The sequence below is a fragment of the Psammomys obesus genome, unplaced genomic scaffold (genome assembly GCF_907164565.1).
Source record: "Psammomys obesus unplaced genomic scaffold, mPsaObe1.curated_primary_1811, whole genome shotgun sequence".
NCBI lineage: Eukaryota > Metazoa > Chordata > Mammalia > Rodentia > Muridae > Psammomys > Psammomys obesus.
In genome coordinates this window covers 5676841-5699920 of record NW_026595981.1, presented here as the reverse complement: position 1 = coordinate 5699920, position 23080 = coordinate 5676841, and the positions used below count along the sequence as shown (strand labels likewise).

Sequence of the window (23080 nt, the reverse complement as noted above, 5' to 3'; positions counted from 1 at the left end):
TTTATCCTGCTTCTTCAGATAGTTCACGTTTGTCTGTTAACCAGTAAAGAATGTAAAGAGGGAAGTTGCTGATTATCAAAGCTGAGGCACACAAGTTGTAAATGTGTAAAAGTTGCCTGTCATGACTTAATTGACTTTGTGCAGCTTGTCCACTCTTTTCCTTATCATTCTGAATTCTGGGCAGGAAGTCCAGGAAGGGACCTGACTGCAAAAGCTGACTCAAGAGCCCTGAAACCAGGTGACCCAGATAAAGCCCAGTCACTTATCTTTTTTGCTCACCACTTGCGTCAGAAATGATTGGAAAATGGTACAGCCTGGCCCACTTCCCCTCGCTTTACGATTCCATCCTTTAAAAATGCTGTACAGTTTCTGTACAGTGCTGTACAATGCTGTACAGTGGTTGCAGTTCAGCTCCTGAACCTGTTAGGTGGCACTGATCGATCAGTAGTGGCTTGAATACTATAAAAATTTGTCAAATGCTTAAACACTAAGATGTACTTTCAAAGACGCAATCAGCTCCTGAGTCTGTGCTGTTGTCCCTGACCTGTCAAATAAAATTCATGCTTTGCTGGACTCTTGTGACTGCCCGTTTGGGTGACTTGGTTTTTCAGAGCCTGACACTGTGCATGTCTTAATCGTGGCCATTTCTTCCAGAATAGTATAGTATGTTTGGCTAGAGTTAGAGCAGCAGCTAGAGCTGCCTCTTTCTTGACTTAGCCAGAGAGTGGACTTCAGTCTTTCTTCAGTATTGTTTGGAATAAAGATTAGGAGAGAAGGAATACCCTCTGCCCCGTGGATTGATTTTGTGTTCTGAAGTCCCTAGCCAATTAGCATTCTTTAAAAAAAAAAAAAAATTTTTTTAAATGTGTGTATCTGTGTGTGAGTGTCTGTATGGGAGCATAGTACGCACAAAGGCCAGAAGAAGTCACCAGATTCCCAGGAGAGTTACAGGGAGTTTTGAGCCTGCTGTGGGCAGGGAACCAAATTCCAGCTCTCTGTAAGAACAACAAGTATTCTTAACTGCTGAGTCATCCCTCCTACCCTGATTGTAATATAAAAATTTACAATGTGGAGACAAAGAAAAAAGTAGGCCTGAGGGTTTGCTGTGTGGTATGGGATAAGCATTCCTGTTAAATACGAGTGACTAGATCCGAGAGAGAAGTGAGGTTTCCTGTTATCTACAGCAGTGAACTACAGTGACAGCTGTAGCTGTGGACGTTTTGGTTTATGCTATGTAAACATGTCTTTGTTAATATTCCAGGTTGGGGATTTTAGTTTGTCCACACCTGTTAAGTGTCTCGTGCCGAGTGCGGTCTTTGCCAGGTGGAATTAGTTGAAGTCTGAGGACTTTGAGTAGTAGAAATTGACATCCCCGAGGAAGAAGGATCGGCTGCTTGCTGCTGGTTCCTCCCGTTGCTGCATTTGCCGTTTGCTTATTCACTGATTATCTGGACTTCTGGACAACTGATATTAGCTCAGTAGAGGGGAGCTCTTTGCCAGATGGCTTAAATCTGAGGACTCTGCAGAGAATAAATGCCAGAGCCTAGACAGTGAGGATAAAGAACAAGGCTGCTTCCTGGTTGCTGTTGTGAAATGAAAAGAAACCCAATGACCTGACCAATAGGAAGCAGCTAAGAGAACTGTGGCCCCACTCCCTCTCTCTCTCCTTCCTTGTGTTGGAAGAGATTGCAGGGGAGTAGGGAGAAAAATGAAGGCCGGCAGGAATTTTCTCTATGGAGATGTACTTCACCTTTTTCCTTTTAAAAAACTAACTAGTAACTTGTTCTAAAGCAAATACATTTCCATAGGAAATTATTTGTTGTTGTATTTAAATCAAAGTTTATTTAAAAGAATATACTTTATCAGCATACCCATCTTGCTTTTCTTGTGTTCTTTTCTAAGATACTCTGTAGACGGTAGATTTTGTTCCTTTTATACATTTAGGACTAGAACATTTATTTACAATTACACACATCGGGTCATGATGCAAGTAAACTGTGATGGGCTGAGTTCCATCTGACTCAAGGGTCTCCTATGGTGGACTCTCACAAGTTATCCTGACACAGTGGCACAAAACGACTGTTTTAAATTGTACATTTTTGCTGGTTGATAAAAGTTTAAAGGTACGGGACATAGTTAGGTCTCTTGGTATATGGACATCTAGCATCTTCAAGACTTTAGTTTCTTTTTATTTCTTGAGATCTTGAATTTAATATGCAGCCAATGGTAGTTTTGAATTCCTAATCCTCCTTCCACCTAAGTACTGGGATTACAGGTTTGTACCACCAGCTGTGTATGTTGTACTGACCACTGAGTAAAGCGTGCGTGCTAGGCTAGGGAAGCACTCTGCAAGTTGTTTGCTCAGCTTCATGACCTCCACACACTAGGCTGTCTTGGGTGGGACTGCCTTGGAAAAAACAAACAAAAAAACCTGTCTCAAAACATACAAATACACACAATAAAAACGCCAGTTTGATCGACTGGCTTTGCTCTGAACTATGATCCTTAAAAGGGGGGGGGGGTGGCGCTAACAATTTTCTATATTAACTCAGAACAGGGCACTTTTGAATGGCTCAGGCAAGGCTCCAGTTCAAGGCCACACACAGCACATACAGATTCACTATGAATGACAGCATATCACCCATGAGTGTTGAAAGTGGCTTCATTTTTGTTTTTTTCATTTCCTAGTGGATATTTCATGAAATTAGTATACTTTTCAAGAACCTTCCTAAGCAAGCCATCTAAGCAAAAGCTGAAATGCACACTAACAATGCAGACTGTGAAAGAAAAGCAGAATACAGCTTTATATTATTGAACTTTATGTACAAAATCATTTGATTTCAAATAAACATTTAATGTAAAAACAAACGTTTCTTTTAAACTGAAATTTTTTTTACATCTATTGTACCATTCAAATGCTTTATCATCTTACATGATTTCTTCAAAATCTGTTATCAAGGGTACATATAGAAAAGCTTTTTTTTTTTTTTATAAATAGAAACAAAGGGCATTTTTAGCTTTTATTATAAGATGACATAAAAAGTTTACTCAACAGAAGTAATTTCATTACTATTCGGGGGGAAGGAAATCACCAATTTTTGTGCAAACAATGCTAGCCTTCTTTTAAGCATTAAGAGCATAACTGCTTAAGAAATGACATAAGCAATAATTCTACACCTACATCTTCCCTAAAATAATCTATTTGTTTTTTACATATATGCACAGCTTTAGCAAATTAAAGCCCAACAGAAATGTTTAGAACCCACTACCCAGCGGCAAAATGAGAGTTCAGCGAACTCATGAGTAGAGTTTACCAGTCAGAGAGTCTGCAAAGAAAACTGCAGTTTCCCTCTTTGCTATTTTTTAAACACAAAAACCAGTAACTAAGAACTTAATACTGGATGACAAATCACATCCACACTATTTAAATAGCCTCACAGTTAAACACATCATAAAGACCAGCCAAATCAGTATTTACATTTATAAACCTCTGAAGACACCATGAGAAAGCTTCTGTCCCTTCACTAAGCAAAAATAGGGAACTGCATCTGATGGTGGTGGAATGAAATTAAAACATTAAAATACCAGTATTTACAGCAGCATTGATCCTTTATAAATAAAGAATATGAAAATGCATTATCTTTAAAGGATAATAAAAAAATTGAGGTGATGTTATTCAACCACAGTGCTTGGAGTTGGAATAAAAACCTATTGGTGCTTATTAATACGCCAGTAGTGAAACCACTTTGTTGGAGAAAACCCAACCGCAAATATGTGCGTAAAACACACAACACAGGGAAAATTGCTCAAAACAATTCAAGTCAGCTTATCTGCATGGATATTCTAATCATGAATATAGATCACAAAGAAAACATGGTGTAACATCTTCTGGTTCATTTTCAAGGACACCTTCCACCCCAAAATGGCATCTTACAAAATCTCCAACTGTTTCTCTTGCTTTATAATCCTAATGCAAAGAAGTGCACAGAATGACTTCCCATGGGATTACCTAGTTAAGAAAGAAAAACTAAAACATGTTCAAGTCAAAACATATGTTAGGTAAACAAGCATTAAAAAACGGTAACCTCAATGTTATGTGACACTGCATGGTCCACATGGAGAATTAACCTCTCCAACAGGCAGAAGATGAGTAGGTACTATTTTAAACTCGCAACAGGAACTGATACAGAACTTGCTTTGTAACTTTTCATTCCAAATGCATTAATGGTTTCTGAATCAAGGGTCAAAGTCTGAGGAAAGTGGCAGTGTTGTAACAATTTCACAAAAATTCTCCACCTTTTAAAAGGGTGTAACATCCCAACCTTCCCTGCCCAGAAAATGTCTCATAATTACAGAGCAGAAAAATAGCCAGTCACAAATTTAAATTTTAGGTGTGAAATTTCTAGATTAACTCAATATATTTTAAAAAATGACTGTTGCACCTAAAAAAAAAAAAAAAAAAAAATCTGTGAAGTACTGTTTTTCAGGTTCAAAACAAATTGATGACATCACTAAAGCTGATAAATGTGAGAATGAAGTGAAGCAGACCCATAACCTCTGCACTGAAATCAATGACTTCATCTAACACTGCCTGTTCAAAACCCATGATTAAAAACCAAACAACCTAGAACCAAAACTCTTCCTTATTCCAAATCCATGATTTAAAACCAAACAACCTAGAACCAAAACTCTTCCTTATTCCAAATCCATGATTAAAAAACCAAACAACCTAGAACCAAAACTCTTCCTAAAGGCTGAATTCCCTAGAAGTAATTTCAGTGTCTGTCCAACATGGGATCAGAGTTTTTGTTTCTTGTTCTGTTTTGGAACCCCTGAGACACCATCTGTTTCCACAGCTTTCTCTTTTGAGTTAGTTTCACTGAATCCATTTGCTGTCCCATTTTGTTCCTCAGTTATTTCTTCATTTGCAGGGGTGGCAGATTCTCCTTTTTCTAGTTTTTGCTGCATTTCCCGAAGCTTGGTGACAGCTTTGTCTATTGACATTATACTAATAAGATTAAAGTCATGCATGCTGACTAGATGAAGCATGAAGTTTCGACATAAATTCTTCTTAATTATTTTCTGTCCATAATTTTCTACAAACAGCATACAGGCATGATTCATTTGATTGTCAGCAATAAATCTATTCAAGAAAAACAAAGCATTAATAATGACATAGATTCTCTGTGAAAACAGAGATAAGCAATGTGTAACATGACAAACACACCCAAGCTTAGCAAACAGTAAGAGTGAGAAATGACATTTCGGCCACTAGTGAGCCAGGTATTTACAACTTAAACTTGATCTAAATAGATGTTAAGACAGGAGCCTTAAAAATAAACCTCAGTAACTATCACACTTAAGTATCTGGATCAGAAAATTAAACAAATGAAATTTGACTAAAATCAGTCTGTGATGTGAGCAATGATGCCCTGTACATGGAAAGTAAGCATCTAGCTAAAACATTTAATTTCCATCCTAAAAATGGGCTTATCAAGGGAGAAAAAAGAAAAATACTTAATGCAAACTTTTTAAATGCATATGGACATTTTGCTTGCATGTGTGTCAGTGTACCACGTGTCTAGAATGACAGACAATTGTGTGGGTGATAGGAATTGAACCTGGACGCTCATTTTTTAACTACTGAGCCATTTCTCCAGTCCTTCATCATTTCTTTTTTATAAATAATTTTCAGTATTGTATATGTGCATGTTTTGGTCAGGCTTGAGTGGCGAGCAACCCCACCTAACTTTCATAATTGTAAAGGACATCACATATTTTTGTAGTCACTGGCAATAAAAAAAAAAAAAAAAAAATCAAGGATGGTTGCACATGCCCATAACTACAGCTATGCGGGATGATGAATCAACAGGATGGAGGGAGGGATCAAAGTCTTTTGGCTTCTACAGTTAAAAAACATTACACACCCACATTCACAGATAAGACACACACATACCATAAATACAAAAACAACAAAATGAAAACAATCCCCCACATATGTAAATACTTAAAAGAATCTCAAAACCCTTTAAAAAATCATGCAGTTCACTGTGTGGGAAGCATCACTAGCTAATTCAAACACATATTTTTGGATAAGGGAAATGTTTAGGCAACACATATAAATAGTTTAAATAAAATTCTGTCAGGTGATTCACAATCATTATCAACTACACCCTCTGAAATCTTTGCAGTGAACTATATACGTTAAAAAACAATCACAGTTTGATGGTGTGGTGCACATCTTTAATCCCAGTACTCGGTAAGCTAAGGCAGGCAAATCTTTGTGAGTCTGGGGACAGCTAGGGCTCTGCAGAGATGCTGTCTCAAACAAACAAATCTTGTCTATTCAAAAGGTAAAGGGGGAATAAGACAGCTTGGTGGAAAAGCACTTGTGCCATGTTCTTTGACCCTTTGGCTAGGAGCAGATTCCCAAAAGATCTCCACACGAGCAGTGCTGCATATGCCACACACTCACAGCTGAGTCAGCTGCACTGGCATTACACGACTATAATCTTAGCATGGAAATAGGATTAAAGGTCATCCTTAGCTACACAGAGAGTTGAAAGCTAGCCTAAACTACATGAGGCACAAATAAACTGTCTCAAGGTGGGTGCCAGAGAGACGTCTCAGTTGTTGAGAGCAATTTTTGTTCTTGCAGAGGACCCAGGTTCAATCCCCAATACTCACAAAGCAGCTTACAACCACCTATCTAACTCTAGATCTGCGGGTGAGAAAGCGTATTTGTCTTCTGGAGGCACTGGACACACAGAAGATGCAAAGACATACACACAGGCAAAGCATCCATACACATAAAATAGTAACTAAAAAGTTTGTACAGACGCATAGAACGAGAAGCAGCAAAAAGAACGAAATAATGGAACAGAAACACTCTACCCATGCTTCATGACATGGAGATTCCACAGTTTCATTACTTCTTTCTCTCCTTCATTCACATCAGAAAATTCTTCAATTTGCTGAAAGAAAAATACATACTACATATGTAATGTATGCACCATTTGTAAGAAAAACAGACTGTCAAAGTACAATCTTTTGGAGCTAAAAAATAAACATTTTCTTTCCTTCCAAAGACACGGTCTCTCTACACAACCCTGGCTGTCTTGAACTGCCTCTGTAAACCAGGCTATCTTCACATTTAGAAGAACACCCACCTAAGCTGCCAGAGTAATAAAAGCAGCTTTTACTTAAGCACTTCTCTTTTTATTTTAATGAAATAAAGATAAATAATAATATTAATATAATAAAAATAGAAATGAAAGTATCCAATACAAACTCAAACAAAAAAGAAAGATTTTTCCTTACTTAAATAACTACTTAAAAGATAGTTATAAAACTTATTTGAACCCTGCCAGGGACAAGAAAAACAGTGGTAATTACAGTAATGGTTTTTTCTCTCAGCCACTCTGGATCTTTTTCATCTTCACTATCTACTTCCATTTCTTGTGGCCGAAGAGGTAAGCAGGTGTCACTGTGGAAATAAAGACGATTGTGGCCACTACTGTATGTTCTTTGCTGTTCTACTTCTCCATCTTCAGATTCAAGAAACTCCGACATGCTTGCTTTTGTTCGTTTTGGCCTAATGAAAAGAAATCACTGCTGAAACAAGACAACTTCTATACCCATAAGACACTGAACATGAGCCAAGATCTGTAGCATTAAATGCTATTTTGTAAAACAAAGATCATAATAGTACTTGAGACAGTACCCCTTTATACTGCTTTCCCCCTAATATATAACGGTAAAATCAACACAACACAATTTCCACTCCAAGAACTTGAAATCAAAGCCGGATCTATACCCTTAGTCCCACATATTAAAGTTTTGAAGACAAAACTGTATTCCTGGGTATAAAAAACTCATAAAGTTAAAAATGAGCTTAAAAAGAGTTTAAAGGATACAAGGATAGGGGAGGTGGATCTCCAGATTGAAGGCTGGCCTGGTCTACACAGAAAGTTCCAGGACAGCCAGGCTACATAGAGCAATCTTGTCTCAAAAAACAAATAAACAAGAATGTATATTAGGAAAAAACGATAAATATTCAAGAACAGGCGTGGTGGGTCAAGCATTTAACCCTAGCACTCTGTAGAGGAAGGTGGATCTCTATGTGAGTTCAAGATCTACACAGTGAGTTCCAAAACAGCCAGGGCTAGGAAAGAAACCCTTTCTCAAAAACAAAAGGCCAACAACAAAAACAAAACAAAAAAACATTTGAGGGAGGTGAAGAAATGGTCAGTGGTTGTGTGTGCTTGCAAGATGATCTGAGATCAGTTCCCAACACCACATGGGGTAGATCACATCTTCCTGTATTTCCAGCTTCAGGGGATCTGACACCCTTTCTGATTTCTTGGGACAGCCACATACATATAGTATATATATACAAAAATGCCAGTGGACAACATAGCAGAATTGTCTCAAAGATAACTTTTTATACATCAGACATGTTTACTATAGTATATAATATATTACTTTGGTTGTGAGCCCAGCCTTTACTGGCTAAGTCATTTCTTCAGCCCAATATACATATAAACAAAGTGGAAAGCCAGGTTACAGATACACATCTAGCCAAAAATTCTGGCTATTAAGAGTTTATGACGATGAAACTCTGAGATCAGCAGTCAAATCTGCTGCTGTAAATTCACCATTATTGCATGTTTATAAAACTCAAGGTAAGGAGGAATAATCAGCTCTCTCGGGACTGCATCATACAAGACATTAGATGATGGGGACAGAATCACTCATATTTCACACTATCCAGTGCATCCTTTTAGCAGGTATGTATCCTATGTATACATGCATACAGACCTGAGTCTTCTGCACTATAAAGGAATTCTAACAATCCAGCCATCTCTCCAGCACCTATGTGGAGTATTCTTTTAAGTCCACAAATCAATATAGGAGTGGCTAGGTACCAGTCTGGATTGTTGGCACACATACACTTAATCCTAGCATTTGGGAGGCAGAGGCAGACTGCTCTCTGGGCTCGAAGCCAACCAGGGCTACACTGAAACCAAACCTTGAAAAATCCTAGAAGGAAAAAAAAGTTTCTCTCTCTGTAAGTGTACGTGTGTGTATACACACACACACACACACACACACACACACACACACACACACAGATACACAACACGTGCATGCATATGTGTGTGTGTATTGATTCAATCCTTCGGGGGAAAATGGCTGCATCTATAGTGTTGTCTAGCATGCACACCGCAATGTATCAACAATAAAACTTGATAAAGTTCAAAGCAAAGCAAACCCCAGTATCAACAGGATTTGGGAAGGCACACAACTTCAGAGACTAATCTGAAATGCTAGCCTTTTCTGAATCCCCTTTGTTATTCCAGTATCAATAAAAGTAGGGAACATGCCATAAACACACACACACACACACACACACACACACACACACACACACACACACACACCAATAAAAAATAAAAGACAGAACATAAGCTTTCTAACTACCTGCATACAAGAATGTGTGTGATAGGTGTTCTCTTTACTGGTCCATTTCGACTAAAAGCAAATCCGGGCTGGCGATGAATATCCTGAGGATTTCCTGCATAGGAGCCATCATAACACTCATTGATAGAAACATCTATCCTAGCACCTTTTGGATGATACTATAAAAACAAAACAAAAACAGGGTGTTTAGAAAGAGAAAATATCATCCTATTCTTTCAATTTAACTAAAATACAGTTATAGGTGCTTAATGTTTTGAAAACGAAAATTAGGCAAGCATTATTAACTTGATGGAAAAGCATACTTGAAGACAATGCACACAAAAGAAAAGTCCTAAAAGTCTCATTTATTGATCTGGTGATTTATTTATCTATTTATCTTTGGTTTATTGAGACAGGGTGTCTCCATATAACTGGCCTGGCTGTCCTGGAACTTACTTTGTAGACCAGGCATTCAACCCCAATACTGGGATTGAATGAAGGTGCGCACCACCACGATCCGCTGGTCTGGTGATTTTGTATAAGCCATTTCTTTCTTAATCAAGAAGAAATTTCCCCTTAATTATATTCAGGAAATATGATACATGCACATATTATTATTCAAAATGAACACAATGAACTGAATCACCCACTGTAAGCCCAGCAGAACTTCTATTTACATGCAGAGTACACTTTATCTAGGGTTGGTCTAGAGGAGACATGTATTATTGGTAAACAAAAATAATAAACTTACTACATAATTGAAGATAAATCTGCTGTGGCAGAGTTTTAGATGCTTGAGCAAACTATACAGCTTCCGGCAGTTCAGAGTGCACCACGGGCAGTGCAGATCATCTCTGGCTTCTGTCTGCTGTCTTGTATTATTGTTATAAAGAAACTAAAATACAAAAAGCGTCAAGCTCACAACTTGCAACATTTCTAAGAAGGTTCATTATCACCTCTAATTTAACATGTGAAAAATATTTCAAATACAACATACAAAAAGAAAGTATTTCATGGACCAGTCAGTTGTGTTTACCTGATAAAATATTCTTAATTTCTGGCGATTTTCATTTGAAGTATCCTTTTCTTTTCTTGTTTGCAGCTCTGTAGTCAGTGTCTCCTTAACAGCTGAAAATATATACCTGTTTATTTGATGAAAAACTCCCTTCTATAAAGTAACTTGCCAAAATTATTAAAGATTTATAATTAAATTATTAAATAAAATTATTAAATATTTATAATAGTGATGCTCAATATTTTTGTTCTTAACATCAACTGATAATGAAAGGTATATTAGGAAAAAATTATTTAATACTTGATCATTAATCAGATACCAGTCTGTATTGAGAACACATATTTTTCTTTTCTTCCAAGACAGGGTTTCTGGGTAACCCTGGCTGTATTGGAATTCACTTCATAGACCAGGTAGCCTTGAACTTGGAGATCCACCTCCCTCTGCTTCCCAAGAACTCCAAGGCATGTGGCACCACCGCCCATCAAGAATTCATCTTTTTTTTCCGTTTAAAAAAAAAAAAAATCCCATAAACCTCCAAAGAACTCCTCCTCTTAAATTAAAGACCCTCCAATGTGATCAGCACAAGTGTTTAAGTACACAGGTCACAGGTGTTTTTGTTTAGGTGGTGCTGTGGCTGAGCTGCCTTCCACATGGCAGTCACTGACTATAAACCTAGGCCTGACCATGGTTTTGATGGTTTAATAGTTATTAGACACCAGTCATCCCCTAAGAGCTGGCTTAGAGAGGAAAAGCTGATTGTATGTTTGTTTTTCTGAACAGGGTGTAGGCTTGGCTGTCTTGTAGACCAAGCTGGCCTTGAACTCAGAGGGATCCACCTGCTTCTGCCGACCTGAGTGCTAGGATTAAAGGGAAGCACCACCATGACCAGCTGGAAAGCTGTTTAAAAAAATATAAAAATAAAAAAATCATAAAATAATCATTCTTAAAAAGGCTAGTATATTTCTTCAGACTTAATGGAAAATATTTAACTAATGTAATTATTTAGTGTGTAACAAAACTAATGATTGCACATGTAATATTGTCATGAAGTTTTGTTTTAGTCTCCCTGTATTTCTTTGCCAGTTTCAGAACTCTGTTCTATCTTTCTACCATGTGGGGTTTGGGAATCAGTTCATGGTGTCAGGCTTGCATAGCAAACAGACAGGGTCTCTCTATAAGCCCTGTGAGGCCTCGAACCTCCCAAGTGCTGAGATTAAAGGCATCTACAACAGGTCACTTCGAATCAGTTTCACATGATCACACAATGTCAAAGTCAAATTTCCCTCTTCAAACAGGCACCTAGATGTTCTAAAGTTCAAAGCAGTATTCTTATGAGACAGATTTAAAATATCTTAAGCTAGAACTCAATACTGCAGAGTTCTTATTCTACCTGTACCAGGAGTAGCAGTACTGGGGATGGAACCCAAGGCCTTGGGCATACTAAGCAAATACTCTATGCAAACCAATGCTTTACATTTTCAAAATGCATTGAAAACCAATCACTTTATCTGTGGCAAATCAGTGGGAAAATGTGCTCTAAACTGACACAGGGTTATTTCCAGACCCACCTGACGATGGTAAACATACTATACACCATACTTCTGAAATGTTAAAGACAAGGTCAAATTCCCAAAAATATCTGTCACAAAGATTCTAGGAACAAGGGACTGTTAGTATTTTTTAACAAAGCTTTGCATTTACCATAGGCAAACACTAACCACAACCAATAAATAATATGGGTAATTAATAAGACATTTCCAGACTAATTATGCACAACAAAATACAACTGAGTTACTGTAAAGCCTAAAACATTGAAAATAGTACTTTGGCAGCAATGGTGTTTTTACCAATAGTTTGTGCAGGTTTTACTGAACCAGGCTTATTTTCCTGATGAAGGCTCTCTGAATTTCTTGTGGCAAGAGGCTTGGCAACAGGAGCTGTAGACTTATCATTGGTTTCTCCAGTCCAACGAAGAGTGAATTGCAATGTAGGTCCCTGAGAAAATGTTTCAAATGGAGGCAGCCTCTAAACAATAAATAAATAAAAAATAGGAAAGAGTTACGATTGACTTCAAAGATATTGCTAGAACAGGGTTTTTTGTTTGTTTGTTTGTTTGTTTATTTTGTTATTCCAGACCTTGTTTCTTTGTGTGTAGCCCTGAACTCTGAAACCCACCTGTGGGTCTGTCTCCCTAGTTCGTACCGGAATGAAAGGGACAACCATTACCAAATTTTTCTTTCTCTTGATAATACAGTTGTATTATGCAGCTTAGGCTGACCCAGAACTCACCATCTTTCTGTCTGAGATTCCTCAATAGTGGAACTAGGCTTGGATTTCTCAAGATGCAGAAAACAAATTTATCTCTTGGATTACAATTTTTCAAAGATAAAGCAAAACAAGGCTGAGAATAGAGGCAGGTAGATCTGAGTTTGAGGCAAAATGATCTACAGAGCGAGTTCTAGAACAGCCAGAGCTGGATAGTGAAACCATGTCTCTTGTGTCAGAAAAACAACAAAAATCAAACAAAGCAAAGCACTACTGACACCCAAAGCCTAATGGCCAGCAAAGCACAATCTCAGGTGACCTAACCTATCACCCCAGCAGATTAACAAGTAGTCATTTCTCTTACAGCTCCTGACATGTTTGCTTGTGCACCCTTGGTTTGGGGATGAGAAATTATCTCAGCTGTCTGCTGTTTCCCCAAATCACCTAATAAGACAACTCTATCCTGGGTCTTCATAGGCCTTCACTCACATTTTGCCATTTGTTTCAATTTCACACCTATCCTTCACTAATTCATCTGTTAGAATGACTGTCTCTTATTTAGTATCTGAACTCTAATCTCACTTTGTTGAATTAAATGCTTTTTCTAAGCCTGCTCTAGATCCCACATAAGACAGAAATAAATGTATTAGTTACATTTACTAATAACCCGTAAGCACCATAACCATAACTGGGCAGATACTGACATTTTAACCCATCTATGCTAGCCTTGCCTACTTCCCAGCGGCATACTGTTTGTTACCTGTCCTCTGGTCTCGCTCTGGCTGCCTCTGCTCCATCTTTGTCCTCCTCTACTGCCCTTCTCCTGTCCTCTCCCCCACCTCCCCTACCTGGAAACCCCAGACTGGGATCAGAAATCCCGCCTACCTTCTGTCTCCTCTGCCCAGCCATAGGCTATTCAATTCATTAAAAGCCAAACAGGAGTACTTTTTTTACACAACTTTAAGACAGGAGATTCCTCAATAGCAATGACAATAGTAGAATCTGTTAGCATTCAGCTCACAGCCGGTTGAGCAATTAACAACTGAATATATAAAGACACACCCTAATACAATACAATGTCGAGGAAGGTCACCTCTGCATTACTTCTCCAATTGCTTTACATATTGCCACTGACTGTATTCATGTAACCTTTGACTGGCAGTAGTTTATCACACCTTTAATCCTAGCACTTGGGAGGCAGAGGCAGGTGGATCTTTTGAATTCAAGACCTGGCATGTCTACAGGGTGGGTGAGTTCCAAGGCTACACAGATGAACCATGTCTAGAAAAACAGAGACAGACAAAAACAGAAACCCCCATTCTTTCTGAGGTATGATTATTTTTGCTCCTGCAATTTGTTCTATTTACCCTTCCTTTCATTGCTCTTGTGGAATGACCAGGTCCATTCATCCTTCCTTCCTCCCTCCCTCTCCAAGGATAAGAAAGTTCCTTCTGCTACAGCATCTTAGCTGCTTTCCCTGATTTTCATTCTTAGAAAACAAATAATCTGAAAGAATGACTTTTATTTTTCTCAAAAAGTTTTTAATATATTTAATTATATGTGGGTATGTGGACATCAGTGCCCTTTGAACAGAGACATGTCAGATGCCCTGGAAATGGAGTTACAAATGGCTGTGAGCACCTCAATTGTGCACCAGGGTTCTCTGGAAGACCAGTTAATGCTCTTAAACAACTGAGCAATCTCTCTAGGCCCTTAAAGTCTTCTTTATAAAATTAATTTACAAACAAGCAAGGCACCCATATTTATAACAATAAAAATTTTCAATTGTCTTTCTTTTATGTGTCTGGGTGTTCTGCCTACACGTATACATGTGTATCCCAGGTGTGGCTGGTACACTCCAGAAACCAGAAGAGGGTGTTAGATCCCTTAGATAAGGGTACTTAGAAAAAAAAAATTCCTGAATTTCATTTTCTACTTAGAAATTCTACTCATGCTCTTATGAATAAATAATATACCAGAAATTATAAATTAAGTGGGCTAAATGGCACCCTTAATCCCACCACTCAAGAAGCAGAGGCAGGTGGGCATTTCTGTAAGATCACTGTAGTCTACACACCCAGTTTGAGGTCAGTCAGATCTATACAGTAAGACCTTGACTCAAAAGATAAATAAAAAGTAAGGGGGGGAGGGGAAGAGTTAGTTCAGAGGTTGAGAGTACTGGCTTCTCTTCCAGAGGTCATGAGTTCAATTCCCAGCAACTACATCATAGCTCATAACCATCTATAATGAGATCTGGTACCCTCTGTTGGCATGTATGCAGACAGAATATTGTATACACAATAAACAAATAAATCTTAAAAAAAAAAAAGTTACGCAGGGAAGCAGAGGCAGGCGGATCTCTGTGAGTTCCAGGCCAGCTTTGTATACAGGGTGAATTACAGGACAGCCAAGGTTACACAGAGAAATCCTGTCTCAAAAAAAAAAAAAAAAAAAAAGAAAGAAAGAAAGAAAGAAAAATTATTTGAAATTAACTTAATTCCCATCCCCTAGAGTTAACCCACTATCACTAATTTTTAGAAAATGTAGGTTATTTGTAAAAAAAGAAACAAACAAACAAACAAAAAACAATAAAATTAAAAATAAAATAAAAGAATAAGAAATCTTGCCAGGCCAGGTGGCGGCGGTGGGGACAATTTTAATCCCAGTATTTAGGAGGCAGAGGCATGAAGATCAAGGCCAGCCTGGTTTCCCGAAATCTTACCAAATATTATCTCTTTTTTAATGGCTACCCTTTAGGTGTTTTCACTGTCTGAAACTTGCTGGCTGGTAGGATGGCTACTATAGAGACCCCCTAGCAAGCATGGTGACCCAGATTCCCACAACACGTGCTTCCTTGTAAGCCCATTGTTTTGTGGGTACTGACAGGAGATGGCTGGGAGTTGCAGGGCACCGGCAAAACTCCAGTTTCAATTAATTAGAAATCCTACTATAAAGATAATAAGGCAGAGCATGATAAAGTAGGATAGCTGAGGTCATCGTTTTTGTTTTGTTTTCCAGAACAGGGTTTCTCTGTGTAGCCTTGGCTGTTCTGGACTCACTTTCTAGACCAGGCTGGCCTCGAACTCAGAGATCAGCCTGCCTCTGCCTCCCTTAATTCTGGAATTACAGGTGTGTGCTACAGCACTCGGCAGCTGTGGTGTTTTTGTAGACTGCACACACATAAACATGCAGCACGACCTCAAAACACAGATGTGCACATACACCATGCACAAAACACACACAAGCACACAAAACAGAGGACTGAGAGTGTAGCTCAGTCTGGCAGAGTGCCCTATCTAACATGTGAGACTATCCAAGGCAATGCATGGGGAAAAAAAGTGACTTGTTTTGCCTGCATATGTCTTTGTCCTTAAGGAAGCCAGAATAGGGTGTCAGATCCCCCTAGAATTAGTTAAAAAGCTGTGAGACACCAGGTAGTAACTGGAACCTGAGTCTGCTAGAAAGGAGCGGTGCTCTTTTATAACAAAACAAACAAACAAAAAAAGATGACTCTCCAGGTTGAACTTTCTTGAGACAAAACCTTGCTACATAACCTAGGCTACTCTTCATGATCTTCCTGTCTGCTCCTGAGTGATGAAATTACAGAACTGCCACCACATATAGCCTCTATTTCTTTTCTTTTTTTGGTTTTTTGAGACAGGATTTCTCTGTGCAGATTTGGTTGTCCTGGACTCATTTAATAGGCTAGACTGACCTTGAACTCAGTGATTTGCCTCCCTTTGCTTCCCTGAGTGCCAAGATCACTTGTCCATGCCAAGCTCTCACCATTTCTTTTAGATTTTTGCAATTCAGAAAGGATTCGTTTTACTCTGAAGCGCTTTCTTAAGCACAAATTTTTAGTAACACAGATCAACATTTTTTCTTGAAGTTGTGAGGTTTTAATTTTATATTTATATTCATAAACCTTCTGGAACTTTTGTTTTATTCTGTCTAGAAAATTCTTCCAATTCTTTCTTTAGTACTTTTATATACTAAAACATTTAAAACTACTATTATATCCTACTAAAACAACTTGAGACTATTTTTAAGTCTAAAAAAAACCCAACCACTTGAGATATTGCTTGTTAGGCTACACTGATGATGACACTTTATTATTTTGTTGAGACTTCACACTGAGAAATGTGTGCTTACTTTATAAAACTTAGAAGTTGTATTGGACATGACTTACCTGTTTTTTGCAGATTCTCAATAAATTTATTAGTAGTCTTACTGTTACTATGAATGCAATTTAAAATAGTATATAGTATTTATTAAGTAAGGCACTGGCAGGCACATGCTAAACATATTTCATAATTGGACGATATGTCACCTCTCAATTCTAGGCCTCATTTTACAGAAGAGAGAAACAAGGCAAATGAGCTAATCTGTCAAATACCATAAATCCAACAGCAGAGCTATCAATCAGACAGCTAGAATCCGAATCACAATGCCCTCTGTTACATATTCTGACTAGGCTGTTTTACTCGTATTTTTCCAAGTATTAAAACCAAAGGACGCTGGACTGGTGAGATGGCTCAGCGGTTAAGAGCACTGACTGCTCTTCCAGACGACCCAGGTTCAATTCCCAGTAACCACATGGCGGTTCACAGCTGTCTGTAACATCTTCATACTGATACATATGTAGGCAAAACACCAATGTGCATAAAAATAAAAAAATTGTTTAAATACGTTTCACACCAAACCTGATGAGCTGAGTATACCATCGTATGCAGATAAATAATTATGTTGAGTGTGGTGGTGCATGTCTTTAATCCCAGCATTTGGGAAGCAGGAGGATCTTTGTGCCTTTGAGGCCAGTATGGTCTACAAAAAGTTCTGGGGAAGCCAGAAAGCTATATACTTAATTAATGTACTTAATTAATAAGTACTTAATTAATGTAACACAATCAACAAAAAAAACAACCCAAGACTCCTTATTTCAAATACAATTTGCATTTGGGGAAGAAAACATCAATCGAAGTTAAGAGTTGACAACTACAGTATAGTCAACCTCTAAGTCATCCATACCTTCCCATCAAGAATAGTCTCCCATGTTGCTCTCTTCTTGCTTATTGGACATTCTTCCATTTCCTGCATGGCTACTTCATATTCCCCATCTAAAAGCTGTAAACGCCTGTCAGACAAACATATAAACTTTATTTTTGTTTTTTTAATTTTAGTTTATTTACTTTACATCCCAAGGGTCCCTTCCCCTGTATTAACCCTCCCCACATACACTTTATAAACAAACCTGTGTATTATTATAAAGACAAAGCCTACATTCTAGATTTATACTAAACAGCATTAAAGTGGTATACTAGCTTACATACACAGCAGGATTTTAAACTATCTACATCCCAGGTCTGACAAAAGCAATATTAAAAAAAAAAAATGCAACTACAACCATATAAATAGAAAACGGTATTACTACAGCTACATAGACATAACTTTAAGCTTTTGAAATATAATATGCTTATCTCAAAACCTAGCTAACCTTATACGTTATGTATAAATTGGCTGTGCGGATTTCACACTTTTGAAATCAGGACAATAGTGTTAAAATTCTTTCCACAGGGAATCAGTACAAAGTATGCATGTCAGTTTTTTAACTGTAATCCTTACTTTCATATTTGCATGCTTTTAATCCCAGCACTTGAGGGGTAGAGACAGGCAGATCTCTGTGAATTCGAGGTCAGCCTGATCTACAAAAAAGATAAAAAAGCAGGACATCTGAATTAAAAGTACACTGAGATGTCATTTTTTTTCACTTATCAGATTAAAAAATCAAAAAAGTTGATAAAGCACTACTTATCTTTTTAATTGTTTAAGAACCACATGTATGGGTGCTGGAGAGATGGCTTAGTGGTTAAGAGCATTGGTTGCTCTTCCAGAGGTCCTGAGAACTCCCAGCAACCATAGGGTGGCTCATAACCATCTATAATGATATCTGGTGCCCTCTTTTGGTGTGCAGGTGTACAGGCACAAAACACTGTATACATAAAATTAAGAAAGAAAAAAACCCACACATATTCTCTTTAAAATTACCTCCATTGGAATGTGAGATATTTTTGTTACTATTACTATCTTGAGACAGTGTCTCCTCAAGCACAGGAGATCTATTTCACTTTCCTAGCTCTTCAGTCCTGAAGAGCTACTGCACAACAGTTTTATATCAGAGAAAAATGAACTTTCAACATATTTCAAAGCTATTTCCCCATCTGCGACTTTTTTTTTTTTTTTTTTTTTTTTGAGACTAGCAATGAAATCTCAGGGCTCTTATCTGCTGAAGCATCTCTCCAGCCCTCTTTTTTTTTTTGTGTGTGTGATTTTTTTTTTTCTAGACAGGAGTTCTCTGTGTAGCCTTGGTTGTCCTGGAATTTAGTAGACTCACAGAGATCTGCCTGCCTCTGCCTCCCAGAGTGCTGGGGATTAAAGGCAAGGGCCACAACTGGGCCTAGCCAGCCTCCAACACAAAAGACCTTATCTCAAAAAATGGTGCTGGGTCACCTAGCTTTTAGTGGTTACTCCCTCCTTTGCACCCTGCCTTCAGGGCATCTTTGGCCTTAGGTGAAAATGGATGTTTTTCTCGGTGGGTGTAGCTTTCAGGCCTGGAAGGAAAACCAAGAATTGCATACCAAACTCAAGCAAGCATTAGATTGTTCTGGAATAGTCTAGGAACAGCGCCTTACTATTCTGTAGGTATTAACCCTCCCTAAGCTTCTACCCTTTAACACAGCTCCTCAAGTTGTGGTGACCCGCCAACCATAAAATGATTCTGTTGCTACCTCTTAACTGTGACTTTGCTATTCTCTTGAGTCCTAAGGTAAATATCTGATATGCAGGATATCTACTATGTGACGGCAAAGGGGTCTCGACCCATAGTAGAGAACCAACAGAGTAAGAGCATAATCATTCTTAGGAGCTAAGTGAAGTTGAAATATACATCATAGTTTCACTCTGGTTATGACAGCTTTTATTCCCTGAAAATATTAGGTTGTTTACTTTTGCTCAGTATTTCAAACTTCCTCTATATGGTTTTTACATTTGGGTTATTATTTTATAAGACCACAATGTGAGATTACAAGAAAATAATTGATGATACATCTAACCTCAAGATTGTGGTTCATGAATATGGTTTCTTTACTAAATACCAGGACTACTCAAAGAATAGGTAATCTGAGAAGAGTTAGGAAAAGGAGATTTTAAACCTTGAATAAGAAAAACCTAAAAAGTAAAAGAGATCCTGGAATTTGCTTGAAAGAACTCCTTACTGTGAAAATGAGCTAATCTGAGCAGTAAAATGAGTAACAACATGAACAGAGGAAAACAAACTCACTAAAAATAATCTTCTAATCCACATACACACAAAACACAATCCCCTAAATTAAGAATTCTTTTAAAAACAACAATAAAAAAAAAAAGTGATGGAGAAATGATGGAAGGAAAAAGCATGCCAACAGCCAAATCAATATCATTTAAAGGGGTGGAGAAGGGGTTGGAGGGGAGCTAAACACGACACTTGCCTGCCTGAATTCCCAGCAATGGGGATGCTCAGGCAGGAAGATCAAGAGTCTGAGACTAGTCTGGGCTAAATAAACAGTAAGACTGCAGCAAACAAAACAAAAAGACATTTTTAGTGTAAACTGGAAAGACATTGTTAGTTATGCTGTGTGTAGGTAAGTGGCTATCAGGAAATGCCTTTGATCTTTGGAGATACATGCTGAAGTGTAGCAAGGCAGAGATGAAATATATTTTTCCATTGTTTCAGCACAAAAATGAAACACATAAAGAAAGCAAATAAAATAAAACGTTACAAATCAAGGTAAAGGGTGTGTGGATGCTATATAATTATTCTTTGAACTATTCTACATATTTAGAAATTTTCAAATATTTCAAACTTCAAAAATTCACCTACTTTCTTCTTAGCAGTCTTCTTCATTAAAACAAAAACAGGAATCTACAGCATGTATTAAGGAAGAGAAAAAGAAAAGGCAACACAAAATAAATTATCTGGGCACATGCCTTTAATCCCAGTACTAGGGAGGCAGAGGCAAGCAGATTTTTGATTCTAGGCCAGTCTGTTCTAAATAGACAGTTCCAGATAGTTAGGGCCACACAAAAAAATCCTCTTGAAAAACAAAACAAATAAAATAAATAAAAAAACATATATACGTACATTAGCATGTATGGTGCAAAGAATGAAAAACTAAACATAATATGCCTCTAGCGGAACAGGGAACAGAACACAGGATCAGTACCTATCTGTAACACCTACTGCAGGAATCTCAATGCATTTCGCCACTAGACCCCAGCAACGCTTTCCAGTATATTTCTGTGGTTCTACCTGTCTTAGTCTCCGCATTAGGGATCAAACCTCAGAGCATATGCATGGTAGGTTAACACTCTATGGCTGAGCTACATCCTTCCCTCCAGTTGTTTCCAACTGATCACACTGACCTACACGCAATCAAACCTGACTTTAAAAACATTTTCTTGAATTATATTGCTAAGGACCAGCAATCAGCATAGTAGTTATCTTAAGATCTGTCTAGGACCCATTTATTTAGGCCTCTGTTCAAACACTACTACCTCGTCTATAAACACCCTTTATTTGCCAATTTCTTCACAACACTTACTGATTTATGTGCAGTTGTATACAGCCTACATTAGAAGTTAAGCAGCATGAAGACAGGGATTTAGTGCCTCCTCACTATTTAAAAGTGTTTGTCAAAGAGCAGAAACTCAAAAAAAAAAAAAAAAAAACCAAAAAACTCAATTAAATAGGTTTAATTGAGCCACTGTTTCTCTATGCTTACTGCTCTCCATAAGATACAGAAAAATTCTGTAAATCTCTTTTTCCATCCATTAGAAGAAAACAAACACAGCAATATCACCATTATTCTGCTTCAGAACAAAAACATTTGTAGAAACTTTATTTGCCCATCATTATTACCTGTTTTTGTCAAACACAGTCATTTGTGCAACAAATGTCTTTTCCCCATCTTCACGGTTTCGTTTTCTTCTGGCTGGAAGTTCTTCACTGACATCTGAATTAAATAAATTTTTTGAAAAACAATTACTTAAAAAAAAAAAAAGTATGTGATCTGTGATTCATGGTCCCTTTTAAGGTTCTAAGGTAAAATGCACTGTTTATCCAAATAGGTAAAAATTACCTCAAACTCAAATACAAGAACTCTGCCTGCCTCAGCCTCCTGAGTGCTAGGATAAAAGGTGTGCACCATCACTGCCTGACTTTACAATAATGTTTTATTATTCACTCACTTGTTTCAACTTTGGGGTTTTTTTAAATAATTTATTTAACTTTATTTAATGTGCATCAGTGTGAAGGTGACAGATTCCTTTCAACTAGAGTTACAGACAATTGTGAGCTGCCATGTGGATGCTGGGAATTGACCCCGGGTCTTTTGGAAGAGCAGACAGTGCTCTTAACCACTGATCCATCTCTCCAGCCCAACTTTGGGTTTTTAACATGTATCATATCCATCTTTTTTTTACAGTATGACCTTACAATATATCCCAATATGGTCTTGAAATGGCTTAGATGTTGGCTGGCCTCAACTTTAATCTCCCTGACTTGGTCTGGGTCTACCCTCACTTCCTAACATAACTGACCATCGGAACAAGTTGCAAATGCCAACTTGTTTGGAATGACTCATGCTATGCAGGTTCCTTATCATTACTCAAGATTTCCATTGTAAGATTTTATTTTTAAAAAGGAGAGATTTGTTTTTATTTTCTAAGTATGAGTGGTTCTGCCTGCATTTATGTTTGTGTACCATGTGCATACAGTACCATACAGCCAATAAAGAGTGTGTCAGATCCTTTAGAATTGGAGTTATGGGTAACAGTTAACTGCCACATGGGTGATAGGAACCAAACCTGGGTCCTCTGTAAGAGCAACAAGTCATAACCACTAAGCTCTCTCTCCAGCTCCTTATAAGAACTTTCAAACAGTAATCTCACATATACCTCTATTCTACAACTGCTCATTTCAATGCAATTATTTATTCCTTATCTCTCTCCTAAATTAAGTTGTAAGCCTTTTGAGAATAGCATTGTTTAATTATCTTTGTGCTGACAGCACCTACATATCAACTGAATGATTACCTCAAAGATGAATTCAGATCTGCTGGACAAATAAAGGAATGGGTACAGGGATCACTATATGTACATGTATACATATATCAACATGTATTACACTGCTCATGTTCAAGAGAGTGCAACGGCATACACCTATAGTCCCAGCACTCTGAAACCTGAGCTAAAAGGATCACATGAGTCCAGTTTGAGACCAGCCCAGGCAATGGTGAGACCCTA

The 23080-nt window shown here is 37.8% G+C and overlaps 1 protein-coding gene across 2 annotated transcripts in view; it reads right to left on the bottom strand.

Annotated features, from left to right (window-relative positions):
* Positions 1–2885: 2885 nt before the first annotated feature.
* Suz12 (SUZ12 polycomb repressive complex 2 subunit) overlaps positions 2886–23080 on the bottom strand; it is a 46894-nt gene continuing 26699 nt past the window's right edge. For both annotated transcript variants that reach the window (XM_055619629.1, XM_055619630.1), the window contains 9 exons: positions 21696–21789; positions 17771–17876; positions 12325–12502; positions 10499–10590; positions 10214–10357; positions 9484–9641; positions 7396–7594; positions 6895–6974; positions 2886–5143 (listed from right to left, as the gene is read on the bottom strand). In XM_055619629.1, the coding sequence (XP_055475604.1) occupies positions 4798–5143; positions 6895–6974; positions 7396–7594; positions 9484–9641; positions 10214–10357; positions 10499–10590; positions 12325–12502; positions 17771–17876; positions 21696–21789 (1397 nt within the window). In that variant the 3' untranslated portion in view covers positions 2886–4797. The remainder of the gene's footprint in view (positions 5144–6894; positions 6975–7395; positions 7595–9483; positions 9642–10213; positions 10358–10498; positions 10591–12324; positions 12503–17770; positions 17877–21695; positions 21790–23080) is intronic.